General features: G+C 42.4%; 1 protein-coding gene across 4 annotated transcripts in view; it reads left to right on the forward strand.

Annotated features, from left to right (window-relative positions):
- The window catches only part of IQSEC1 (IQ motif and Sec7 domain ArfGEF 1), a 778,715-nt gene that overhangs the window by 456,483 nt on the left and 294,437 nt on the right, over positions 1-27,795 (forward strand). For 3 of the 4 annotated variants that reach the window (XM_072598258.1, XM_072598257.1, XM_072598264.1), the window contains exon 3: positions 18,098-18,208. The exons of the other annotated variant lie outside the window; for it this stretch is intronic. In XM_072598258.1, coding sequence (XP_072454359.1) covers positions 18,098-18,208 — 111 coding nt within the window. The remainder of the gene's footprint in view (positions 1-18,097; positions 18,209-27,795) is intronic. 4 annotated transcript variants of the gene reach the window in all.

The following is a 27,795-nucleotide window of genomic DNA, read 5'->3' on the forward strand; positions in this document are numbered from 1 at the left end:
TTCCTCATCAGCTTGGGATGAGGTCCAAATAAGATAAGGACTGTCAAGTGCTTTGTAAACTTGACAGCGTTAAAGAAATGCCAGATCCTCCTAAAATGCACTATACTTTCCTTGGGACAGTGCTTAAAAGGTACAAGATTATTCTCATTTTGTAGTTGGGAAACTGAAGCTAAGAAATGTTCAATGACCTACCCAAGGTCACCCAGCTACATAAGAAGCAAAGTCAGGTCTTGAACCCTGGTCTTTCAACATGAAGTCTAGCGCTTTTCCCTCTATACTGTATTGCCTCCTGATTTTGAGAAGGGGGGCATCAAAGGCTGTGCACAAGATCCCTCATGTGACTTTCACATGCATGTGGAAGTGCAGGTTTAATCTGCTGACAGGTCATGCATACAGAGCCTTTCAAAAATGCTACTGTAGGCAGTGTGTTCAGAGGAGAATGTCGTGGGTTGTCCCAGATGAATTTCAAATTCAGCAGTTCTATTTCCTCTTGTCACAAATCTCCAGACCTCATGGAAGATCTGTAATTGGGTGAAGATTTGTCTCCATGTGTATCAAGAGGGTGCGATCCACTCAGGTGAGGGGTCTCCTTGCTTTGATAATTCAAATGACAAAACCTGTCAGGATTAATAGGGTTCCAGGTAGAGTTATTGGTAAGAAAGGTGGCAGCCAAAAAGCTAGATTTTGGTGAATAGTTCTCAGGGAGGAATTTCTCTTTTAGAAAGAGAAGCACAGGGCAACTAGGTGACACCATGGATAGAATACCAGGTCTGGAGTCAGGAAAACCTGAATTCAAATCCAGACTTGTATACTTAACTGTGTGACCTTAGGCAAGTCACTTAACCCTATTTGCCTCAGTTTCCTCATCTGTAAAATGAGCTGGAGAAGGAAATGGCAAACTACTCTAGAATCTTTGTCAAGTCATAAAAAGTCAGACATGACTGAAAAAAAAAACTCAACAATCACAGAATCACAGGTCTGTTGTAAGGAGTTTGGCTGTGATCCAGGCTTATTTTAGAGTTGTGTGCTTGATCTACCCTAGATCTGAACTAGATCTGAAACTCCATGAGGTCAAGGACCAGGAGTATCCAAATGTTGTATGTCTCCCAGAACCCAGCATAGTCCTCTGCATTTCCTGATCTCTCTCATTATTCATGCCTTCTCTGTAAAATTACCTCCTCTCTACTCTGTATGTATCTTGTATGAATATTGGTGCTTTCATGTTGTCTCTGTGTTCAAACATGAGCTCCATGAGAGCAGGGGATCATGTTTTTTTGCCTTTTTTTTTTTTTTTGCTTTTTCCCCAGAACTTAGGATAATACTTATACTTAATAAATGTTTGCTGACTGACATTCTTTTTCTTCCTCATCTAGGGTCTTCCACAGGATAAAAAAGGAACTTAAAGGTCATCTAGCCAAATAATGTTGTTGTTGTTGAGGTTGTTGCAGTTTTTTTGAATACATGAGATAACTAAGACCCATCAAAGTTGAATAATTTGTCCAGGATTGTATAGCTAGTAAGGGACGGAGCTAGGATTCAAACTCAGGTCCTCCAAAAACCCATCTACTGCCCTTTCCAAGCCTCCTGAAGAATTATGTCGGCCTGTTACTAACCAAGGCTGGAACTTTAGCAATTCCAGGCCAGATCCACAGGCAGGGAAAACTTCATGATTAGACCTTCCCCAAAGGATAAATTGGCCTCTGTTTCAGATCCTCTCAAAGATTTTCCTTCCTACGGAGATCACAGAACAGGGCAGCTGAGATCAGTAGCCCAGGGCTCACCTGAGATGACATCAAGTGGTATGGCCAGGACCAAATGGCCATAAAATTGCAAGCTCCATTTGGCAAACATGCCTTAAGAGTCTACTCTTTTCAATACACTCGGTATTTGCTCTCTCCTATCTATATAATATCCAAATTGCCTGCTTTTGCTGGAACTTCCAGCAGCTTCCTATTAAACAGGTAAAGATCTTCCATTATTTTGCCATTTGAGTTTCCAGAAATTCATCTCCCAGCTACCTTTTTACTTAATCCTCTGCCTTTCTTGACTCTCCTCAGCTTATATACGTCATCTCTTCCCCACCCTTCATATTAGTGCCCTCCCTCTGTTGATCATTTCTATCGTGTACTCATCTTGTTTATGCATAGTGTTTGCATGCTGTGTCTCCCCGTTAGAGCTCCCTGGGAGCCTAGACGATCTCTTACCTTTCTTTGTATCCCCAGAGCTTATTATACACACACACACACACACACACACACACACACACACACACACACATACATGTATTCTGGACTGACAGATTGCCTGCTGGTACAAATGTAACCCTAGGTATTAGTGAGACCACAAACTCAGTAGCCATAATGCTTGACACAAATAGTGGTCCCATGGATCCACTACGTTGGAAGAAACTGTCGGACCAGCTGACCCTCCTGCTCACAAAAGAGCCTTCCCTAAAGGCTACCTTCCTCTCTTCTCCTGCCTCTTTTGCTCTGCTGTTGATATGACATCCTATGGTCTAAAGAATGTAGTTTGTGGTTTCTTGAGAGTAAAAATTAAATCTTATTCACCTTTGTCATCCCCATGGTGCCTAGCACCAGCCCGTGGCATGGAGCAGTCATAGTAGAACGAGTGCTTATTTGCTTTATAAATAAGTAATTATTATATACCAAGTCAGTACTATGGGGATGCAAAGATGAATGAGAACTTAAAGGAATGCTTATTCTATTAAGAAATATTTTGTTGTTCAGGATTTCAGTCGTGTCCAACTCATTGTGACTCCATTTGGGGTTTTCATGGCAAAGAAACTGGAGTGGTTTGCCATTTCCTTCTCCAACTCATTTGACAAATGAGGAAACTGAGGCAAGCAGGGTTAAGTGACTTGCTCAGGGTCACACACCTAGTAATCGTCTGAGGAGATATTTGAACTCAAATCCTCCTGACTCCCAGCACTGTGCTCTATCCACCATGCCACCTAGCAGCCCTAAAATATAAGGTCCATGGAGAAGGAATAAGGCAGAGTGCAGAAGTTCCTAACCTTTTCCAGTCCCCTACCCCCCTGTATTTCAGTAAATCTTCCCATATTCCCTTTTCCATATAAAAGGAAATCAATTCTAGAGTTGATCATGCATATACACATTAAGAAATTAAATTAAGAGATTTAATTTTTCATAATAGAAATTTTATTCAACATGCATCATTTTAATGTCTTGAAGTTTCTAAATGTTTATCAAATCTGTCAGATAAATTAATGAAACCAATTCTTGATTCTTTTTCACACCAACCAAAAGTTTTATTCTCTGTATAGGTTTTTTCAAGAAATATGCTAGTAAAATGTCTATCCTCTGATTTTTATGTCATATTTTGGATTTGCTTGAGAACAGGACCAAGAATCCTAATTCAAAGACACAGATTGTTACAAATGGAATCCAAATCTTGTAAGCATATTCAGTAATAATGGGATAAGCTTCTCCAAAGGCACACTTCAAATTTTGTAATCTCATTGATTGGAAATCAGTTCAGAGTTTCTAGTTGCTGCAAACCCCAATTAGCTCATCTTCCACTGGGTCATCATTGCTGGGTTTTGCTAGTTCAGTATGAAAAAGGTCTTATATCCAAATCTTATTATTTTGGTTTTGGTTCATAAGAATAATTTCTACCAGTTGTTCCTTTCCAATTCTACAGTTGCACTAAAATGTTCCTCCTTCTACCTCATTGTTTTCCATTCAATCCACAGATGTTTTCACTAACATTAATGCTTTTGGAATATTTCAATTGGATGAAAGAGTTATTTGCCAAATAAAAGCTAGCAAATATCCCACGTATGCCCTTGACAAGTTCCCCATACACCTCAGGAATGTTGTTGTTCAGTTGTTTTTCAGTCATGTATGACTCTTTGTGACCCCATTTGGGGTTTTCTTGGCAAAGATACTGGAGTGGCTTGCCATTTCCTTCTCTAGCTCATTTTACAGATGAGGAAACTGAGGCAAACAGGGTTAAATGACTTGCCCAGGGTCACACAGTTAGTAAGTTTCTGAGGCTGGATTTGAACTCAGGAAGATAAGACCACCTGACTCCAGGCACAGTGCTCTATGCACTGTGGCACCACCTAGCTGCTCCTCCTCAGAGATACACATTCCTGAAATCTGGAACTGCAGGCTGGGTCTGAATCCTACTTCATACACTTACTATCATTGTTTTGCTAGACAAGTCAAATCAGTGAATATGTATTAAGCACCTACTATGTGCCGTGTGCTGTGCTACATGAACAAGCAGAAAACAACCCTGCCCTCAAGGAGCTCACAGACTAATGAGAATTTCTCAGCCTAGCTTCTTTATCTGTGAAATTGGGATAATAATGTCATCAGCCTCATGGGATTGTTGGGAGACTCAGATGAGAGGATTCATCAAATCCTGAAATCATGAGCTGACCCTGAAGGAAACTGGGGGGGATTTATTTGCCTATCTTGGTCTACATTCATTTTACCAAGGGAGAAAATGCACAGATCTAGAGCTGGACGTGAGGTATCTGGCCTCAATACCTGTGAGATATTCTGTGGAAAATTTTAAAATGACCAGTGTCAATGATCAAATGAAAATTAGAGCCAGCTGAGATCAAGAATAAGACAGAGAATAAGACCAGTGCAAGGCTGGGAGACTTGCTACCAAGATGGCAGCGTCCACAAGAAGCAAGATGCCCAGTTCCCACAAACCATCTCCAGAAAACCCCGAAATGAAGAGCAGATGAATAATGATTAAGAAGCCCAATGAGGAATTAACAGTGACTTCTTTTACCTGCCCCCCAAATACACAAAAAGTTAGCCAGAAGCCCATGGACTACAGGAAAGGGGGCCCCTCCAACAAAGGAAGTATTCGCTGACTTTGCACAGCCCAGCCTCACTTAAATCTAATTCACTTGCAAGTCAAGACCTCACCCTCCTGAGATCATTGGTCCTCTTCTAGAACAAAGAGCTGGAATACACATAATCTCCATGAATCTGTATCCAGAGGTGGCAAAAGTGGAGAGCTGCCCTGAGGAAACATCACGGTGATCAGAAAGCCCCAGCATGGGCACCTTGGAAGGCCCAGAGAGTGACAGTGGCCAGCTGCCAACGAAGTCTACAGGGCTCAGACCAGAATAGTCCAGACCCAGGGGGACTGAGGTCTCTGACTCTCTATCCTAACATGCCAGAAAAGACCCTGAAGATTCATTGTTCTGAATCTCAAAGATCTAGGAAGAATCAAGCTGAAAATCAGAACAAAAACTGGAGGGACCCAGAGTGAGACCAAGTGGGGCTGACCACCTCACTCAAAAGCATAGTAGGGGATAGAGACTGGTCCTGGCACAAATCTCCAATTCAGGAACAGAAGCTGGAGAGATGACTAATACTAACCAATACAAAAAATTATAGTAAACCTAACTCCTAATAACTGCAAGCAGAGATGCAGAGAAAAAAATGGATTTTCCATAAGCACTCCATTAATACCTATAAGAAATGAAGCAAGAGATTAAAAAAGTGATATAAAAATTCTTGAGGAAAGAATTGGAAGGAAAATAGATATCTTAAAAGAGAAAGTAGTAAACCATTCTCAAGAAATGAAATCCCTCAAGACTAGAAGAAACTAAACAAAAATCAATGATTCCCTGAGACTGCAAGAAATATTAAGACAGAATCAGAAGATTGAAAAGTAGAAGAAAATGTAAGATACTTTATATTAAAAACAACTCACTTGAAAAACAAGTCAAGGAGGGAGAATTTAAGAATCATTGGACTCCCTGAAGAATGTGATTTTTCACAATGGCTACACAGAAAATAAAATGAACAATTTTTGATTGTATAAAATTTAAAAGTTTTTGCAGAAACAAATCCAGTGAAGCTCGGAATACAAAGTAAAGAGTTAGCTGAGGGGGGAAAAGGCTTTGCAGCATATTTCTCTGATAAACATCTCATTTCCAAGATCCATAAGGAACTGATGAAAATTTATAAGAATAAGAGCCATAAATGGTCTAAGGATATGTGTAGACAGTTTTCACAGAAAGAAATCCAAGCTGTCTATAACATTTTTAAATGGTCCACATCACTAATAAGAAGAGAAAACAACTCTAAGGCTCTACCTCACACCCATCAGAGTGTGATGATGAGGATGACAAAAGAGGAAGATAATGAATGTTGGAGGGGCTGTGGGAAAACAAGCACATTAATGCACTATTGGGGGAGTTGTGAGTTGGTGTGTGTTCGTCCTTCGTTGCCGAAGAAGACCATGCCATCAGAGAAATGATGACATGACTTGCACTTGACTTAGTTTTGAGTGAGGGAGGGCTGTGCAAGTCACCAGCCTCACTTCTCCCCCAGAGCCATCTGAATCCAGTGACCAGATATTCATCAGAATGACTAAAGATGGCCCAGGATGAGGTAATAGGGGTTAAGTGACTTGCTCAAGGTCACACAGCTAGTGAGTATCAAGTGTTTGAGGTGAGATTTGAACTCAGGTCCTCCTGACTCCTGCATTGGTGCTCTATCCACTGCACCACCTAGCTGCCCCAATGTGAATTGGTATAGCCATTTGGAAAAGTTACATGGAACTATGCTTCAAAAATTTTAAAGCCATTTGGGAAAGTTACATGGAACTATGCTTCAAAAATTACTAAACATTTTTTTTCCAGTAAGGGACCAAAAGGGAAGAAGGAGGGGGAAAAATAAATGCTCAATACCTGAAAACAAAATTATTTAAAAGAATAATTGGTTGATGATTGGTTGAGGAAACTAGGGGTGGGGTAAAGGGATGAGCACACCCAACAACACAGAAAACCACTCCATCTATTTCACCATTTCTACCTGGATGTCCCAATACTCCCATCAAATTCAACATGTCCAAACTGAACTCATAACCCTTCCCCTCATTCCTACTTCCTTCTTTCTATGACAGCATGACAATCCTTCAAGTCACTCAGGCACAAAACCGTGGAGTCCTTTTGAACTGTTTAACCTCATTTTGCACATCCAAACAGTTACTGGTTCTTGTCAATTCTTCCTTCATAGTATTCTTCCTTCCATCCTCTTTTCCATTCTCACCACCACCATCATTCAAGTCGTCATTAGAGGCATAAAGCTAGATCTTGAAAATCTAGGAAGATCTAGACCCCAGACCACTTAGTCCAATGATCTGATATTATAGGTGAGGAAAGTGAGGTCTCTAGAGGGTAGGTAACTTGCTCAAGGTCATTTAGGTAGTAAGTTACAGAGACAGACACTATGACTTTCAAGTTCCTTAAGAAAGTTCAACACTCTTTTCATTCCACCATTGGCAACCACTTCCTCCCTTACTTCTATCTGAACTATTGTAATATCCTTTTTTCTCATCTATCTTTTACATTGCAGCTAAAATATACAGCTCTGTTTATGCTACTTTCTGATTAAAAAAAAAAATCTTCAGTGGCTCATCCTTGCATAAGGAATCTAATGCAGACTTCCTAGTCTGGCATTCAAGATTCTCTACAATCTGCTTCTGACCTGTCTTTCTAGTCATACTATTCCCCTTCATGTATTTTCTCTTCCAGTCAAATGGGACCATTTGCCTTTCCACCATATTGTCCTGATCTCTGCTGTCTAAGGGATTTTACTTTCTCCACCTCTTATGCCTGAAATAGACTCTGCTCTGAATCACCAGCCATTAAATCCTCCCCTTCTTTAAAGGTCAGATCTTAATTCCTCCAATAGTCATTGGCCCCGCATCTTTTTTTTTTCTTTTCTTCATCTTTATTCCATCCTACCTACGTATCAATCAGTGAGCTTTTATTAAGCACCTACTATGTGCCAGGCATTGTGCTAGGCTCTGGGGATATTAATACAAAAAGTAACCTCAATGAGCTCATAATTTACTGGAGCAGGGGTTCTTAACAAGAAGTCTAAGAACTTTTTTAAAGATAGAGACAGACAGACAGACAGACAACTGGATTTCAATATAATTGGTTTCCATCATAATTGTATATATTTAATTTTATGCATTTAAAAACACTGTCCTGAGAAGGGGCCTCTAAGTTTCACCAGACTGTAAGAAAAAAAAAAAAAAAGATGGGCACTCCTTGGACTTCACCAGACTACCATAATGGTCCATAACACAAAAAAGATTAAGAACTCTTGGACTAGGAAGAGGCAACATCTTCATAGATGAGTAAATTTAGCATGTGATATATGATGGTTGAGGGATGGAAGCAGTATGTGGGGAGGAATATAATGAACTTTATCCTAGGCCCGTGTAGAACATAGGCTGGGTATGCCTAAGTGTTCCAGCACACCTGACCCACGCTCTATATGTTGTTGTTCAGTAGTTTTTCAGTCATGTCCAGCTCTTTGTGGCCCCATTTGGGGTTTTCTTGGCAAAGTTACTGGAGTTATTTGCCATTTCCTTCTCCAGCTCATTTTACACGTGAAGGAACTGAAGCAAACAGAGTTAAATGACTTGCCCAGGGTCACACAACTAGTAAGTGTCTGAGGCCAGATTTGAACTCAGGAAGATGAGTCTTCCTAACTCCAGACCTGATATTTTATCCACTGTACCACCTAGGTCTCCCACACTCTATGTACCCCTATGAGTTATGAGTAATAATAGGTGAGTGCTAGTGTTACAGTAGCACCAAACCACCATATGTTGTCACATGTTTGTGGGAAAATGGGCCACTTGGGATGACAACTGTGCATCTATAGACCCTTTGCAGAAAGATTGGGGATTCCTCCTTCATCCATCCTCAGGACAGAGTTGTGAAGCAGAAGTACTATTTTGATGAAGCTATCTGTTGTGGGAATGGGAGAAGAGGAGAGAGTACAGCGTGAACTGCTCCAGGGTGGAGAGCATGGTATTCAGAGCTCACTAGGAAAGCCAAAAGACTGGAAGGGAGAGAGAAAGAGACATGGTGTCTAAACAAATCCCAGGGAGGGCAGATTGGATGGAGGCTCCGCTGAAGGACTGAGTAACGGACAAATCAAGGATTTTCATGGGCAGAGCTCAGGAGACAACAGCTTAGTCATCATATCAGATGGCTTCGAGGAACGTAGTTTCAACCTGAGGCCAGAAAGGTTGGGTCTGTGGAATAGAAAGAAAAAAGCCCTACTTCCCCAGGGATCTGAAGAGCTGACTGAGAAAGAAACAACCTGGCAAGGTCTGGGAGTAAAAGGAGCAGGACAAGCATGAACACTGACCCCATGGATGCTGGTTGAAAAGGGGGCCTGTGGGCTGGATTGAGAACAGGAATGAGGAGTGCTTGAGCCTGAGTCAACCAAATGAGCTACTAAAGGCTAATATCAACTATGCCTGGTCTGTGTCCTAGAGACTAAGGGGCACTATCAATGAAGAGGTGTAGGAGAGAAAGGCAACACCCTAGAGCCCACACTCCAGGGGAGAAAACCCTACCCCAAGACTCTCCCAATCCTATATGCTGGGCCCCTCAAAACACCCACATTTTTCTACATTTTCTTTTCCCTTAAGTAAACAAACCAGAAATTGGTAATATAGAAAGAGGGAGCTCCCCTTCTGTTTGGGAGCAATCCAAAAGGGATAAAGAGAGGATTCCATTAGGCCATACCTCAACCAGGCAGGGTTTCCATTTTAAAAGGGGAAACATTTACTGACAAGTTATTGTTCATTGTTCATCTTTAATTTTCAAAGAGGACCAGTGACATCGCAGTGTGATGTCTTGACTTGCTTGTGAATCAAATTCAAGTGAGGCAGAGTTGCACAGTCATCAGCCTCACTCTCTCTTCCAGAGTCATCAGAGTCCATTGGCCGGACAAAATCAAGATGATCAACAAGCTAATCTGTCTGTGGGTGGGAGGAAGCATGGTTTGAGGGGTAGAGGACTGAATTGGGAATCAGAGAACCTGGGTTCAAACCCTAGTTCTGACACTACCTGTACATCATTGGGTCAGTCACCTAGCCTGTCTGGATCAGTTTCCTCATCTGTACGATGAAGGAGTGAGAAAAGATGATTTCAAAGGTTGCTCCCAGCTCTCCATTAGAGATGCTATGATTCTAAGGAAGGGAGAACATTACTATTTAGACTTTGAAGGAAATTTGAGGTCATCTAGGACAACACTCTAATTTCAGAGCTGAGGATTTTGCTTTCCCTGGCCAAGAAAGGTATATAAGTAAAAATTAGCAGAGCTGAGGTTGAAACCTAGAAAGTCTTCGGACTCCAAATCCAGTGTTCTTTCCATTGTAGCGTTCTACAATGAAAGGATTAACAGAATAGCTCCTAAAATTATTGACCTCAGGTTCATGGTATGGTGTACTTGGCATCATGGAGACATGGAGGTACAATGGAAAGAGTTTTACATTTTTCCTTTGAACTTAGAGTCATGAGACCTGAGTCTGGATTCTGCCTCTGCCATTTACTACCTGTAGGAACATGGGCAAGTCATTACAGTCTTTGAACCTCGGTTCTCTCACCTATGAGAGGAGGGCAATGGAGTAGGTAGTGCCTATGGGGTCCGATCCAGCTCTGTAGCTAATGATCCTATAAGGAAGACATCAGGAGAACTGAGTCCTAATTCCAGTATTGCTGATGACTTTAAAGGATCTGGTACAAATTATTTAACATTTCTGTGCTTCCATTTCCCCACATATAAAATGAGAAGATTAACAGAACTTTCCGTGTAGTCCTTGGAAACATTTCAACATCTCAATTCTACCACAATTTGTGATTTCTTAACAGTTTGGAGAGTCCTCCCAATACAGACTTCAATCATTCAGTCATTCTAGGTTTTAGTAGATAGTTTTCAGGAACTGCTGGGGTCAAAAGAGAATTCACAGTTTGGTGTCCATCCTTCTAGTTAGAAACCAGGCATGCTTTTACAGTCTGGTCTCTGGACTATAGTCAGAGTCTTTGAGCCTATTTTCAAAATCTTTGTAGTTCAGGGTCAAGAGAGCTAATCTTAGAGTCATGAGGCCTGTTTTCAATTCCTGTCTCTGCCAAGAAGGCTTCATCTGTAAAATGAGGCAGCTATCCCAGACAACCTCTAAAATTCTTTCCAGGTCTGAATCTATGATCTCATGACTTGCCAAAGTTTTATACTCTGATAGCATAGTCTTCAGGAGCCAGGGTTACCTTCATACCATTGGTAATTGTCCTTCATTCTCAAAGAAGACCAAAATGACATCACCGTTTGGATCAATGGATGGTGTGTCTGACTGTAGCTGATCAGATCCACATAAGCAGGTCAAGCACAAATAGTCTGTATGAACTTTTGGAGTGGAGTTTTGGGGAAACATAGAAGGTAGCAGAAGTGAGTAATACTTTGAGTTTTTCCTTATCTAAGGGGGTATCCCAGCCACCCAAGCTGCAATTAATGTCATTCAAAAGATATTCTACGCTCTGATACCTTTATCAGGAGAGAATGACTCTTTGATTGAGTTATAGAATTAATCCATTCATCAAAAGTGTAAAATGGGTGAACAATTCCTAGACACCTCTATTGAATCAAGTAAACAAAAACCTACACCAGGCAAGAACATCCTAGTTTATCAAGTTGGGAAAGAGTGAAGTACTTTGAGCTACTGGAAAAAAAACCAGATGATGAAATGTATTGAGACTGGTTGAAAGTATTAGACACACCTCAGGGTCCGTGTATATCAAAGAAGGAGATTCTGTCAAGAGCATTCCCCTAGTTGCTTCAAGACTTAAAGCTTTCTCCTTACTTTGAGGAGCCAGACCCTTGCTCCTGTAACCAGAGGGCAGCAGGGGGGGGAATAGGGGAGGAGGCTTCCACACTTACCGTCCCCCATCTCCTCAGTGACATGGTCAGTGGAAAGACTGGATCAGGAACAAACAGTGCATCCAGTCCAGCTGGGAGCTGAGGGGGACAGACAAGGTGTGCTAAGGAAAGATGACTTTGGGGAGCATAATCTCTTTGGGATTGAGAGAGTATAGCCTCAGGATTCCTCATAAGTCCCAGCAGAGAGCTACACACACATTTAAGGGAAATTTCATGATTATTCCAAGAAAAGAGAAAAGGACTTCCATTCAGTGACAAGCTGGAGGTTACCCCTTCCCACATATGCTTGCCAAGCTTGACTTCACTGTCCCTTGGAATCTGTATATATTTTTCACTGGCCCCAAACTTGGGAGTAGGGCGTTGGGGGAAGAGGGCATGCCTTACCATTTGTTCTCACTATCCCTTCTCTGTAAATACTGCTAACTCAAGGCCAATGAGGTATGGCTGGTAAATCAATGGAGAGCAATAGTCAGCCACCCTCTGGGGCCCCAAATTGCCACTACAAGTGAAGTCTGGGAAGTATCTCCAGAGAGGATGCTCCACTAAGAAGGTGCTATATAGCCAGGAGCCTAAAGAGGAGGAAAATGTGGGTTTGGAAGCTGCCTTTGATTTCTCCCAGCATGAGGTCTGGCTGGCCCTGATGCTCGCCTCTGACATCATGCATCAGCCACAACAACAGCGCAGATCAGATGGCAAAGAAATGTTCTTTAGGCTCCACAGTAGAGCAGGTAGTGACTTGGCTGATAAAGAGAATCATCCTGGATCATATGGTTTTATTCCCTGGCCACGCAAATCAGATCAATTCATCTACAAAGGTGATTTTTCCTGGGAAATTGATCACACGGGTCCTCAATAAAGGACATGAAGTGACACTGTGAAAGACGTTTTAAACCGTGGTTTTATTTATGAAAGATACAGAAACCTGTTTAACTGGGGGGTTCTGTATTAAACCTCTCATGAAGCCAGATCTAACATTAATCGCAATGAAGGCATTTCTGCCAGGTTCTAAAAGAATGTGTTCTGAGTACTCAGCCTCCTGATTATACAGCAACGCAGGAATATAATTCAGAGAGTATAGATGAATGGATCGTTAGCATGTCATTAGATATTCATAAGCTCTTTCTTTTCTTTTGCCTCCCTCTCCCTCCCTTTGTCCCCTCTCCTCTTTTTCCTCCTCCCTACTCTCTATCTCCAAATGAGCTCCTAACAGGTGTTGGTGGGCCTTCAATACCTAATCAAACCATCTAACAAGTATCCAAGGGCAGCTAGGTGACACAGTGGATAGAATTCTGGTCCTGGAGTCAGGAAGACTCATCTTCCTGAGTTCAAACAGCCTCAGGCACTTAATTGCTGTATGACCCTGGACAAGTCACTTAATCCTGTTCACCTCAGTTTCCTCATCTATAAAATAGGCTGGAGAAGGAAATGGCAAACTATTCCAATACCTTTGCCAAGAAAACCCCAAATGGAGTCACAAAGAGTCAGACTTGACTGAAAAATGACTCAGCAAAAACCAAAACAGAACAAGTATCCATAGTCCAAATCATGTATGTTTTTAATTAAAGTGAGAACCATAAGTTTTGGGTCCTGGAGGAGAAGAAGGAAAATCTGCCACTCTGTGTGGAAGTTTAAGAACCAGACTTGTATTTCTTGCCCAGACAGAAGGGCCAACCCACATCAGCATGGATGTGGGTAGAGGAGAAGGGGAGGAGGGGAGGAGGGAAGGTGGCTACATTTCCCTTTTATTTTTTTTCAAGAAAGAGCTTCTCAACCTCTTCTACTACTAATTAATTAATACAATAATTCTCTATAACATTATATAATATGAAAGAGATTGTTTAAATCTAAAAAATTATTAAGACAATTATCTATTCTTTCCCCAAAGACACTCAGTATGAATCTAGTATGCCTTATTTGCAGAAGAGCTACCTTCTTCGGAATCCTCTAGGTTGAGTCAGCTACAAAGAACACTCATGCATACTTTAATTCTGTCAACAGTCTCTGTGCAAAGGCTCACTCCAGGCATTTAGTCAGTTCATCAGCATTTATTAAGCACCCACTATGTGCTTAGTATTGTGTTGGGTGCTGGGGATACAGACAAAAATGAGATAGTCTCTGACCTCAAGAAGCTTACATAACATAGGGAGACACAACATGTACAGCATGCACACTTGTAAATATGCATAGAATAAGTGTTGCTGGGCATGAAGAGGCATACCTGTAATCTTAACTCCCAAGAAGGGTAAGGCTACTGGATCTCTTGAGCTCAGGAGTATTGAGCTACATTGGGTTGATGAGGGCTAGAAAGGGGGTACCAGAGGCAGGTCGTCTGGAGAAGAAGTCATGAACTCAAGTACTGCTAAAGTCAAGGTAAAGATTTATTACACTTTTCAGCAGGCAAGAGTTCTTAGGGAACCTGCAACTTTAAAGGGGTACAGGGAAAGTTTATATAGGATATACTATAGTATAGTTAACTAGGTGTTTTGGGTGGGATTAGGGAGTGGTCAGTTCTTAAAGGAACATGCACTTTTGATATCTCTTGTGCGGGTATTTTACCCAAAATTCATCGGGGAAATAGCCTAAGGAGGGGTTACCTGGAGGTGTAGTGTTAGGCCTGAAACATCTCTAAGTCAACCAGCAGTCAGGGCTGGCTCAGAAAAATCAGGCTTCTCTTCTCAATGTCTTGTTAGATAAGATTAATGTAAGGGAATACAGGTATGTCTAAGTCTAGGATACATACGATTAGTCAGTAAGTAGTAAATGTCGTTATGACCCAGGACATAGCCAGTTCGGTCAGTATGCAGCTGACTCTAAGTGATAAATTCTATAGGCTCAGCTGGCTGCCATAGCAGGAAGGGAGATAGTGTTTGTTGCTGGGGCAGGCTGTGTCCTTGGGCTGGGGAGAAACTGCCTGAGAGTATTTTGAAGCTAGAGAGAAATGTGATTTTTAAAGAGAAATGTGACTTTAGAATTGGGGCCCAACTACATGCAACCATGCACCCTATCAGGGTTATATGTTGATCAAGTGTCTACACTAAGTTTGGCATTAATATGGTGACCACTTGGAAGTGGGGAGACACCAGGTTGCCTAAGGAGGGATGAAGGAGGGTCTAGGTTGGAAACAGAGGTCAATACTCCTGTGCTGATCAGTAAGTAGTAGGATCAGGTCCATGAGGAGTCCCTTGACCTATAACCTGAATAAGAGCAATGGTCTCCTTAAAATATGTATGTGTGTGTATATACATACACATACACACACACATATACACACATATATACGTACACACACATATATATGAGTTCAAATTTGGCCTTAGACTTTGGGCAAGTCACTTAACTCCAGTTACCTCCCTCCCCCCCCCAAAAAAATTCCATGTATATGCAGAATATACACAAAATTGTACATATCATGATCTCTCCACCCAATGTCATCCTATATAACTTCTGGCTCCATGGTGCACCGAGCACTGGACCTGGAGTCAGGAGGATGTGAATTCAATTGCAGCCTCGGATACTTATCTAGCTCGATAATGGTGGACAAATCACTAAAAAGTAAAAAATTAAAATTAAAAATAAATTGTTTGCTTCAGTTTTCTCATCTGTAAAATGGGAGTGATAATAATAGCGTCTACCTCTCAGGGTGGTTGTGAGGATCAAAGGAGACAATCATGGTAATGTACTTAGCTCAGTGCCTGACACATAGGAAACACCATGTAAACATTGTTATCATCATCCTCAGTCCTCCACGTAGATTCAGCCCACCTTGCTGGAGACCTAACTCTTCTTTCTGTAGCCTGAGGATGCTAGTGCCACATGTACCACCTATCTGAGGATACTAAGGAACACCCTCACACACACTCTCAAGAGTAAGATTAATATTTGGGAGGCTTAGAACCTTGGCTTGGTTGATTTCCCAGTTGGATGCTGACCTGGATTGAGTCTCTCTCCACCTGCCACCTCTACAAAGCTGGGAAAGATTTCTAGTGCAGAGAAGAGCTCTTTGCAGCTTTCCCCAAAACCTATGGCCTTTGTGTGTATGCAGAAGGATTCTAAGATGTCAGAGGAATCCAATATTCCTCCAGCTGGCAAATGCCTCCAGAGAGTGAGATTTGACCTCCTGACTGCTTCTCTCAACCTTAGCTTCCCAGGCCCAAGAAGCCTGTTGTCAAGAAAATCTCAGAAGGTATGGTATAGATATTAGGAATAAAGACCCCTACTTTCTCAAGACCTTGGGAGTCCATCCCTAGGTGAGGATGCAGTCTTGGCCCCACTTCCAGACCCAGAGCTAAAAATATTTCCAAAACCACGTGAGTGTTTTTTGCATTGAATTTAGCTAGGTGGCCAGATGGTGGTGTGGGTGACTCACTGATTCTCAGAGGCTGGTTTGGTATCCCAGGGGCAACAGACTGTTCATGAAATGGAGGATGAATTAGCCCCACTGAGGGTAGAGGGATGGCAGGGAGAGAGATTTAGGGACAGGGACAGTTGCAGAGAAAGGCAGACTCCCTCTCTTTTCTATCCTTGGGCCTTTGGACCCTGGAAAGGTGGATAAGGGAATGATGCTAAAAGAGCTGTCTTTTAACTTGTCCAGACTTTAGCCCCAAGGCAGGATTGAATAATGGAAGTCATCAGAGACTAAACAAAGCCAGCTACCAGGGGAAAGAGATCTGTTCTGGGAGGCAAGGGAGTGAGGGTGTGGATATTGAAAAGCTAGTTGTTTTCAAAGGGAAAACTTTGCTTGGAAATAACTATAGAGAGGATTATTAGCATGGTACCTGACTCAAGAAGGATTAACCAGTGTGTGAAAGCCAAGAGAAGATCACTGGTTCATTCTGTGGACACCAGAGCTATGGGAATGAGGACTGCCCTGCACTGTAGAACATGGGTGGGAGAAAGGTGGAGAAGGCAGAGACACTGGGGAATGGGGGTGGGATACAATGCATCCTTGCAGTCACAATGGAATTTGTTTTCCAGCCTAAGGATTTATAGATGTTCTATTCCTTTTGTCTGTGTATCCCCAGCACCTAGTACAGCGCCTTGCCCATAGCAGGGACTTAAATGCTTGTTGAGTCGCAGTGAATTCAACCTGCACAGCTGGGTCTGGGTTTTCATGTTCAGATCCACTCCAGGGAGCCACAGGTTGCCAAGCAATAGAGAGCCTGGGTTCAATCCAATGCAATGATTATTGGAGGCCAATCATGTGTCCAGCACTGTGCTAGATGCAGTGGAGGGATGTAAAGGAAACACAGGGCATGGGACTATTCTAGGAGGCAAGACTTAGAAAACTGAGGATAAGAGACCATGTGAAATAATACATCCCCTCAGAGAGTCAAGCCATCTCAGGAGTCCTGAGAAGGGCAAGAGAGGTTAGAAAAGGATTCATGAAGAAGGTGGGGAACTGAGTGCAATAAGTATCTGCAAGGTTCTGCCTTCAGGGAAAGGCATCAGGGAACCTATGTGAAGGCAGCTTGGTCACAAGCTTGTGCATTTTTGTTGTTGTGTATTATTTTTAATAACCCTCTGGGTTAATGATAAGGTATAGTTTATGCCCCAGAGAAAAGTCTTTTTTTGAGAAGGGCATTTAGAAGAGCATTTCTATGAGCAGCAAGTTTCCAGATGCCCTTAGCAGGGGGTGGGTGTTGGTATGTGCTTCTCTGTGAATGACACCACAGACATGGGAGCCCTGATGGATGGCACTGACATTCTCAGTCTAGCATGGCTTATTTCTATTCCTGCTCTCTCTGGCTAGTCCCTGATGTAGCCCCTGCTGCCTTATCAGTTCACAGAATAGTATGTGACTATAAATTGACTTTGCAGCCAGGAGGGAATACGATTTGCCGCTACGGATGCTGCTGTTGCCATGGAGACGGAAGCCAAGGTGATTGGTCCTCTTTGGACTGTACTACGTTGCTTCTTCTGTGATGGTGAATGCTACCATCTCCCCAGTCACTCCTCTGACTGCTGACTGTGAGCTAAAATCGAAAGGCAAATTCTCTCTCCCCCCCCCCTTCCTTTTTTTTCCCCCACATTCTGCGTGGGGAAGGGAGGAAAAAAAAAAAGGGAAGAATCAGAGGTGTTCCTAGGTAGCAGAAAGCCAGCCCAGATCACACCATCCAGGCTTGGTGCTTGCTGCTCTGCACGTTCTCTAATCTTCCTCCCTGGCTCCTGGGCAGAGCAGAACCCCTTGGTCCTGGGCTCATCTGATGCATGTTTGATGACACTTGCAGCGTAGGCTGACTAGCTTTCCTGTGTCGTTCTCCCAGGCTGAGAGTGAATGAGAGTGCTCACACTCTGAATGTGAATTTTTATCATTTTTTTTTACTTCTTGCCAGAGTGACCTCTACCCTACCTCCGGTTTATCATAACAAGACAGAAAAAGAGCAAGAGAGAGAAGGGGAAAAAAAACACCCCCCATACAGGATGGCTTGTAGAAGGTGTTATTTGTGAGTATGTTTCTTCTCTGAGCTGGGAGCCCAGCACCTGGGAGATATACTGTGGATTATCAGAGGGAGAAGGGGTTGGAGGTACAACGTGGGCAAAGCGATGTGGTGTGTCAGGGTGCGGCAATGGGAACCGTAAAGGTCTCTTTTCAGCAGAGGCCAGTACTGCAGCTTGGACTATTGGTGCTGTTCATTGGCAGGTGAACTGACCCGTGGACATTCATGTCACAAAGGCACTGAGGCTGGAATAGTAGGATTGAGGATGGCGAGGGTGTTAATGAATCAGCATGCCAGACTCTTGATCTCTTCTCTGCCCGTTTTGTGGCAGGAACCCCTACCCCACACTTCATTCCTAGTCCTGCCGGATGAGATCTCTCTGCTATTTTAAATTTAAACGTTGCTCCCATATTGTTTTTATTTTCTGGTACAAAATAACTGCTCATTAAAAACCTCCTCGGCCTCAGGGACGTTTGCACTGCTGCCTGTTCTGGCTGGGACATATTGTTGGTGTTGTGTAGGTTGAAACCTCTGGACTGTAGATGTGGAATGGAGGGAAGAAAGGCCGTTGTCTTGCCCACTCCAACCCCCACCCCAGGGGGTGAAGGGTTTGTCTCAAAACCAGAGCATGTCCGCAGTCCCAGCCCTGCAGCAGAGGCTGCTGAAATATCTTGTTTTGTTTCTGAGTTTCAAGAGCTCTTTGCACTGGCTGCTGCCCTGTTGGACTGAGAAGTGAGGGATCTGTAGCCACAGTAAAGGTTGTTAAAGTTTGCATTGTGCTGGTGACATCACACAGCTGGAGTATTTATGGAATTAAAGCCTCCTGTTTCATTAGGTGAGGTGTCCTGGTGAGAGCCAGAGGGGATTAGAGTCCTAAGCCTCCCAGCCAGCCACCTAATGCTCTAATATGTCCTTCTTGGGCAGCTGACAAATATGAACAGATACGGTGGTGATACAAGATTTCTGCTTTTTATTGGATCTCTGTCTTGGCATGGTACCCCCTAATGCTTAACCTGACCTGACTACTTTCCCTTGTTATGTCTGCTGGGAGACCCATGCCTTAAGGGTCATCTCCCAGCATCTCCCCCAAATGCTTCTTCCCGCTAGAAGATGACTTGCCAATTCCTAGATGCTATTTTGGGCCATTTCAATTACCCCCAAAATATCCTATCTCCTTGGGAAATGAAGGAAGCCAGCTAAGAGCCAGAAGAATCTTCCAATGGCAGTGTAAATTACACAGTGAGGCCCAGGGCTGGTTCCACCCTATTGGGTCCAATTTCAGGCACTGAAGGTGAGGTCTTCTGCTCTCTGAAAAGCAGCAAGGGGGCAAGCATTGGCCATGGCTATCTGTCATTAACAGGAGTGACTGATTTCCTTGCCCCTTCTGGAGTCAGGCAATTTCAGGGTTTATGGACTAATATCAGGAACTGGAATGAATGGTTGGAAAAAAAAATAAGCAGGGCCACAACCAACACGGTCACTCTCCTGCCATTGATCGCAAATCCTTCCTTAGCAAGCTGTTCAAATTGTCTAGTTCAAGTGCGTGTGAGTGGAGTTACGAACATGCCTCAGGTGCTGAGTCAGGAGGCTTGTGAAAAGATCCCTGTTTATTATGAACCTCGCTGAGACTGTGATTTGCTGTTATATTCCAGGGGAATTTTTGTGTAGGGTGTTATTTTTTCCCCACCCTCACAGAAAAGCCTGGGGGTTTGTTTGTTTGTTTGTGTGAACAGAAAGCTCTGGATTTTACTTCTTTTTGACAGGGCCTTGGCTAGGTTTTTAGAAATAGATAGTAAACCCTTCCTCATGGGTCTTCCATGGCTAAGGGAAGCAGATTTTCCAATACTCTGTGGTGGCACCTTGAATGGGGTTAAGAATTGGAGTGTTGAGGGGAATTCACACTTGGCAGGTGTGCACCTGGTAACATGCAGGTGAAGGTATTATGATAGGAGAGATCTGGAGAAGGGAAGGCTGGGAATATCTTCAGACCTCAGTCTTAATGGTTTTTATATCATATTCTAATGTACCTCCATATAGGTTATAAACTGCTTTACATACTTTCACACATCCATCTTTGCATTTGGTCTTGACTATGGCCTAAATAGAACAAGTATGATTACCCTCATTTTCAGATGAGGAAACTGGGGTTTAAATGCATTTTGTAGGATCCTAGATATGGAACTTGAAGGGCCCTTAGAGGTCATCTGATCCAATCTCATTCTTTAAGAAAAGAAAGACAGAAGAAAAGGAAGGAAGGAAGGAAGGAAGGAAGGAAGGAAGGAAGGAAGGAAGGAAGGAAGGAAGGAAGGAAGGAAGGGAGAAAAACCTGTGTCCTAGAGAGGCTCATTGATCTGCTTTAGATTATCTAGGTAGTGAGTCAGGACTTGAATCCAGGTCACCTGACTCCAAATCCAACACTTTCCCACTCTACCATGCTGTGATTTAGAGGTGGAGGGAAACTTTGAGATCGTGCAACCCAGCCTCTTCCTTTTACATATGAGGAATCTGAGGTTCAATGAAAGAAACTGTGCAGTCAGTAAGCAGTCGCTGTCCATTGTGGTTCAGCCATTTCAGTCATGTCCAACTCTTCATGACTCCATTGGAGGTTTTCTCGGTAGAGATACTGGAGTAGTTTGCCATTTCCTTCTCCAGGGCATTTGATAGATGAGAAAACTGAGGTAAACAAGGGTAACTGATTTACCCAGGGTCACAGCTAGTGTGAGGCAAGATATGAACTCAAGTCTTTCTGATGCCAGACCTGGCATTCTGTTCACTATGGCACCTAGCTACCCTGGTCACTGTCCAATATGTGTTGATACCCTTCTAAGGATACTTTGTACTACATGGAATATGGTTCATCTTCCTCTTCCACTACCCCAGTCCTACCTCTCTCAATGACCACTTCTTCCAGTAAGTCTTCCCTGACCATTCAAGCACATACTAATTTCTTCTCTCTTCTTTGTCTCCTGAAATTACAGTCTATAGCATAGCTCTCAGCACCTGATTATTCTTTGTTCCATGCATGTGGGTGTGTGTCTTGTCTTGTCAATTCACCTCTAAATTCCTAGAGGGTAGCAGCCATGTCTCTACCTCTCTCCTTAAAACCCAACCCAATGCCGGGCACATAATAGAAAATGAACTTTAAATTGAACAACCCAATGTGTCTTGAATCTACCACACACACACGCACACACTCTAGTGTCACCCTAGGCTCCCATCAGCCCTCACCTGTTCTATTACAGTAGCCTCCTAATCAGTCTCCCTACCTTAGGTCTCTCTTCTCCAAATCCAGGCTCCACACAGTTGCAAAATTAATATTCCATATTGCTCTCCTGCTCTTAAAGCTCTGATGGATAAAAATACAAACAAAAAATACAAACTCATATGTTTCTTTTTTTAAAGCCCTTCACAGTCTGCCTCTAACCTTCCTTCCAAAGTTTATTATTACACATCACTTCTCTTCACAGTTGACTGTCCAGTCAAACTCGCCTACTTGTTGTTTCTCATTCGTGACATCCCATTTCCCTCCTCCATGGCTTTCCCAAGCCATAAGCTATGCCTGAAGCACACTCTTTCCACCTTTCCTCATAGAACACCCACATTCCTTCAAAGATCAGCTCAAATACCATATCCTACAGGAAACCTTGAATTACTAGAACCCTGCTCAGGGGGCTTTGTATATCTCATTCTTATTCAGTCCTGTCAGTTGTATCCAACTCTCTGTGACCCCACTTGTGACTTTCTTAGCAAAGATGCTGGAGTGGTTTACCATTTCCTTCTCCAGCTCATCTTACAGATGAAGAAACTGAGGCAAACAGGGGTAAGTGACTTACTCAAGGTCACACAACTAATAAGTGTCTGAGGCCAGATTTGAACTCATGAACATGAGTCTTTCTGACTCCAAGCCCAATGTTCTCTCCACTGTGCCCCCTAGCTGCCCTTGTTTGTATTACTTAGTATGGATTTTTTATTTAATTTTCTGTTTATTTACCCACCACCACCACCTTTGAATCATCAGCACTCATCACAGTTCCTGGTGCATAACAGGTTTTAAATAAATGCTTACTGAATTAAATTTAAAGCCAGAAGTGTCCATAAAACTAATCTAACCTAAGTGCTTCATTTCACAGAAGAAGAAACAAAGACCCAAAGGCTCATAAGATCATAGACTTAGCATTGGATGGGACCTCAAATGGCTTTCTGGTCCCACCCTCTCATGAGGAAAGTGAGGTTGTGACTTTCCTAGTTACCAAGTAGGCCATCATAGATCATGGATTTAGATCTGAAAGTGACCCCAAAGGCCAGCTAACCCAATCCCCTTCTATCACAGGTACTACTAAGTCCCCAGAGAGTATTAGTGACCTACCAAGATCACATGGGGAAAAACTGGCAAAGTGAGGATGAAGGGACTTAACCAAGGTCACACAGCTCCTGACCATGAAACCAAATGAAAAACCTAAGTTTTTTGGTTTTTGAGAAGTGAACCTCAAAATAGGGCTGTTCAGTTCCTTCCCAGAAATCTATTTATACCTAATATAGTTTCCCACTCCAGTGAAATGAAGGAGTTGGACAAGATGACCAATCCTAAGTTCCCTCTAAGAGTTGAGGTCCTACATCCTATATCAACAGGCCACCATTGGCAGTTGATTCTTTTGGGCTCTTTAAACATTAGGTGAGGCAGAGGTTTTTGTTGTCAATCATTATTATTTGTTGTTATCATTATGGTTATTACCATTACATGAGCCAAAAGTATCAATAGTGGCCAGGCTGGGGATAGGGAGAGGTGTTGCTGACTGATAGTTCTGACAGAAAAATCTTAATGGATGCTTCATGCTGGTCAAAAACAAGAGGGACATGGATGGCTGACTGGTACGCAGGAAGATGATGTGATCCTGACCTCCTCTGCTAGACCAGCTTCTCTACCCCTTGGTTCTACTTTGGGGCTTTGGGAGGTCTTGTGCACAGGTTAGGTGGAGAGGGATGGAGTTCACTCCAATTCTGCGCTAAAGCCCTCTGTGATCTCAGGCAAATCACTTAACTTTTCTGTGCCTCAGTTTCTTCACCTGTAAAGTGGAGTTGGACTACATGACTATTAAATTTTCTTATAGAGAGGGGGAAAGACAAGTTATAGTCATCAAACTCAATGTGTTTCTCTGTAAAACGAACCCTTATGTCATGGTTAATGATTGTTAACCATTTACTCAAGTTCATGGTGGCCCCTGAGTAATTCACGGAGTTAAAGGAATACGAAGAGAGCAAGGGAAGCTTTATCAACCAAAAATAAAGGGGAAAAAAAGTGCAACAAGACTTTGAGACTGTATTTCTTAATCAAACATGCTTACAGCCTTCTAAGACTATAGGTCAGTACTTGTTAGACAGCTTAATTAATGCTGGCCTAATTAAGGTTAACCCAATGTCAGACATTAGCTGGAGGCTGGATTTTTATTACCAGTTAATTCAGCAACTGGACTTTTAATGGGTGCGTTACATGCTATGATTCGAACATGAAAAGTTGGGCTGTTTTCTGAAGGATGACTAGTTAGTTGACAAAAAGGTGAAGCATTCATCTGTGCCCAACCTTTCATTAGAGGTAGTAGCTTTTAGCAAGGGGTAGAAGCGCACACATGTGCGAGCGCACACGTGTGTGTGTGTGTGTGTGTGTGTGTGTGTATTTCAGAGGAGGCAAATCCCTATAGTTTCTATTCCGTGATCCCCATCCCCTGTGTCTCTGGTGAACATAGGCAAAGGGCCTGAAACCCATGCTGGAGATGAGTGTGCCCGTACATGCCTATGTGTGCAAGGGGGCTGGATGTGTAGTAGGGAATGAACATTGGCCTTGGAAGAAAGGGAATGCCAAGAAAATATCTCAGATTTGGGAATCACAAGATTGGAAATGTAGAGCTGGGAGGGAACCATAAGAGGTTAAGCCCACTGTCCTTAGCTTAGGCAATCAACAAGCATTTATTAAATGATTACTATGTGCGAGAAACCTATTAAATGCCTACTATGCACTGGGAACACAAAGACTGATACGAAACCTTTAAGGAGCTTATAGAAAACATAGACCCAGGGAAGATACACAACCTGCACAGGGGTCACCACACAAGTTGTAAGTAGTAGAGCTAAGGTTTAAACCCAGTTCATCCAAGCCCTGGATTCTTTGCATGGTACCATAATGCTGGGTCTAAATGAAGTCAAGGTGCCGTGTTAATTGTTGTGAGAGATCTTGGAATCACAGAGTATTAGATCTGGAAGGGACTGTAAAGGTCACTTCATCCAAGTCCACCATTTTATAGGGAAAAAAGGAGAAGCCAGATCTAGAACCTAGATCTCTTGACTCCCAATTAAGGGAGTCTTTCCACTTCAATAGAATCCCTAACCTCCAGGCTTGCAGTCTAGCTGGGAAGATAAAAAAGAAATAAAGAACGAAGTCACATCATTGTCTTGCCAAGGCTTGCTCCTTCAAAAAAGGGCACCACCAGGCTACTGCTCCCCATCTCTTTCTAAGGTGGGCAGGGTAGGTAGGTCAAGTACACCTCCTTGGAAATATTCTTTCTTCCCTCTGGGCTCCTCTAGCACTTTGTAGCTTTCTTACACATTGACTGTTCAATTTTTTTATCATGATTATTTGTGTGTGTGTGCGTGTGCACGCACGTTATCGCCTCTATTAGCCATCTCTTTGAGGCCACACACTGTTTTTGCTTTTGCCCTTGCATCCCCAGTGAGCAGCTCAGAAGCTGGAACACAGTAAGTACACAAATGCTTATTGACTGAATGATTTGGGGTTGATTGATTATTAGACTGTCAACTCCCTGAAAGCATAAACCTAATTTTCATAACTTCCCAGACTTAGCACATAGTGGGTATCTAATACCATGAGCATTGCTTTGCCAATATAAGTCATTCAACCAGCCAAACAGCACCTATTAAGCACCTACTCTCTGAACGATTATTAGACTGTATTATTGATTATTAGACTTTATTGATTATTAAACTGTAAATTAGACTGTAAATTCCCTCTTTAATTTTTGTAGCTTCTCAGACTTAGTGCATAGTAAGTATCTAATACATGAGAGTTTCTTTGCCAACATAAATTATTCAACCAGTCAATCAGCACATATTAAGTGCCTACTCTGTGCTAGGCTCTAGGGATGAAAAGACAGAAATGAAACAATCTCTTCCCTTAAGGATCTTACCATCTAACTGGGGGAAACTCCATAGGCCAAGGAGATATGTACAAAATGTTTGAAAATAAGCATACATTGATTTAGGTGGGAAGGCAATAACAGCTAGTAAGATCAGGAAAGACAATGAAGCTTAGCATAGATGGAAAATGGGAATTCTAAGAAGCAAAGGTGAAGAGGGAGAGTTATCCAGACATGTGGGAAACACCAATGCAAAGGAACAGAGGTGAGTGTTCTATATGAGGAACAGAGAGACTAGACTAGACTGTAGTAGGTGAGAAAGGAAGTGAAGTATAAGACTATAGACTGGTAGTCTGAGGCCAGATTGTGAAGTATTCTAAATGCCAAACACAGGAATTTTTATTTAATCTCACAAAGTAATAGAGAGCCACTAGAATCTATTGATAGGGGAGGGATTGTCAGACTTATGCTTTAGGAAAATCACTGTGGCAGATTCTGGAGGAGGGTTTAGAATGACTTTAGTAAAAAGGCAATTAGATGATGCAATGGAGAGCGTTGGACTTGAAGTTAAGAAGCTTTGGATTGGAAGGATTCAAATGCACTTGAAGCACTGTGGGTAGAATGCTGGACCAGTAGGAAGTCGTTGTTCAGTCACAACAGACTCATTGTGACCCTGTTTGAGGTTTTCTTGGCAAAGATATTTCCTTCTACGGCTCATTTTTCAGAAGAGTAAACTGAGGTAAACAAGGTTAAGTGACTTGCCTAGGGTCATATGACTAGCCATTGTCTGGGGTCAGATTTGAATTTAACTCTTCCTATCTCCAGGCACAGTCCTCTATCCACTTCACCACCTAGCTGCTCAGGAAGACCTGAGTTCAAATCCAGTGTCAGACATTTACTAGCCTTGTAACCCTGGGCAAATCACTTAACTTGACTTGGGCAAGTAGAATGAAGCTAATAATAGCACCTCCCCCACAGGATTGTTGAGGGAATCAACTGAGATCATATTTACAAGGCATAGCCCCCTGCCTAGCATGCAGTAGGGGCTTAACAAATACTTGTTCCCTCTCCCTTCTCCCAGATACTTTCTAGCCGTGTGAACTACTCTGAGTTTTAGTTTCCTCATCTGCAAAATGAAGATAACATCACCTCCCTAACAAGGTTATTGTGAGGATCAAATGATATAACTTATGTAAAGTGCTTTGCATGACTTAATAGGCTATGTAAGCACTAGTGATCGCTTTATTTATTGTTTTAGCGGAGTGCCCATTTTTAACATTTTTCTTAGGGAATTAGCTGGCCCTTTTCACCTACTATTGTGTTTTGAAGCTACTGATTAATGATCTCTGGCAGGATATGCCTGAATGATGTTTGTGTAATTGAATTGAATTTCCTGTTGCCAAAGGAAGTGGCCTTAAAAATGCTGCCAGTGTGAATTGGGCTTTCCAGGAATTCGTCAGAATATGGTGACTTTCCCTTCTTCTGGACGTTGTTTATTTTCAGTCCAGTGACTTGGATTTCCTAAGGTGGAGGATGGCACAGGGAGGAGGAGACAGGATAAATCAGTGCCTGCCTTTGTGAACTTGAGACAGAAATAGTAAATGATCTCCCCTCTACCGTCGTATTGGCCCCTGTGTAGCCTGTGCAGGAAAATTTTCTCTGTTTATTGGTGGTTCAAGTTATCAGTTCCAAGCTTTGCCCAAGAGATTTCTGGGAGATGAAGTTTCCTAAACCCCCTTCTTTCTAGGAGAAAGAAACAGTCCTGAATACAACCCAAGAAATTTTCCCTCCTCCTCTCTTCTTTGATACCCCTTTGTCTGTAACTTCAAAAAGACCAAGAGAATATTCTGTAATGTCTTTTTTATTTTGGAAATATTAGATTATACCATTATATCTTTTGTGGTTGACTCTATTGGATTTGTCTTTTGGCATTTATATCCCAGTAGATTTGTTTATATACTTACCTTCTTTCCTCTATTAGATTATAAACATCTTGAGGGCAGGAACTTTCTGTATCCTCCGGTAACATTTAGTATAGAATCTGATACAGAATGAATGTCCAGTAAATGATTTCTTGTAATGTCTGGAGGAAGATGGGTAAATGTTGTGAGCAACTGAAAACTTAATTGGGCAAGTGACTTCTGAAACTATTTCTAAAGCTGATTTTTGGAATGTCATCCCCCAAATGTCAAGGGATGGGTCTCCTGTGCCAAGCACATTTGGGGCACACAATGACTAGCCAAGAACAATTTGGTTTCATACTCATACCAGTGTTGGTCCACAGATGGTTTATTCTGTAATCATCTTGGTTTAACCTTTTGATAAGCATTGATGCAATGTTTATATGCATATATGTGTGTGTATGCATGTGTGTATATGTATATACTTCTTCTTCCTCCTCTTCTTGCCATTCTCATTTTCCTTCTCCTTTTTCTTCTTCTCCTTTTT

This window comes from Notamacropus eugenii, chromosome 3 (genome assembly GCF_028372415.1).
Source record: "Notamacropus eugenii isolate mMacEug1 chromosome 3, mMacEug1.pri_v2, whole genome shotgun sequence".
NCBI lineage: Eukaryota > Metazoa > Chordata > Mammalia > Diprotodontia > Macropodidae > Notamacropus > Notamacropus eugenii.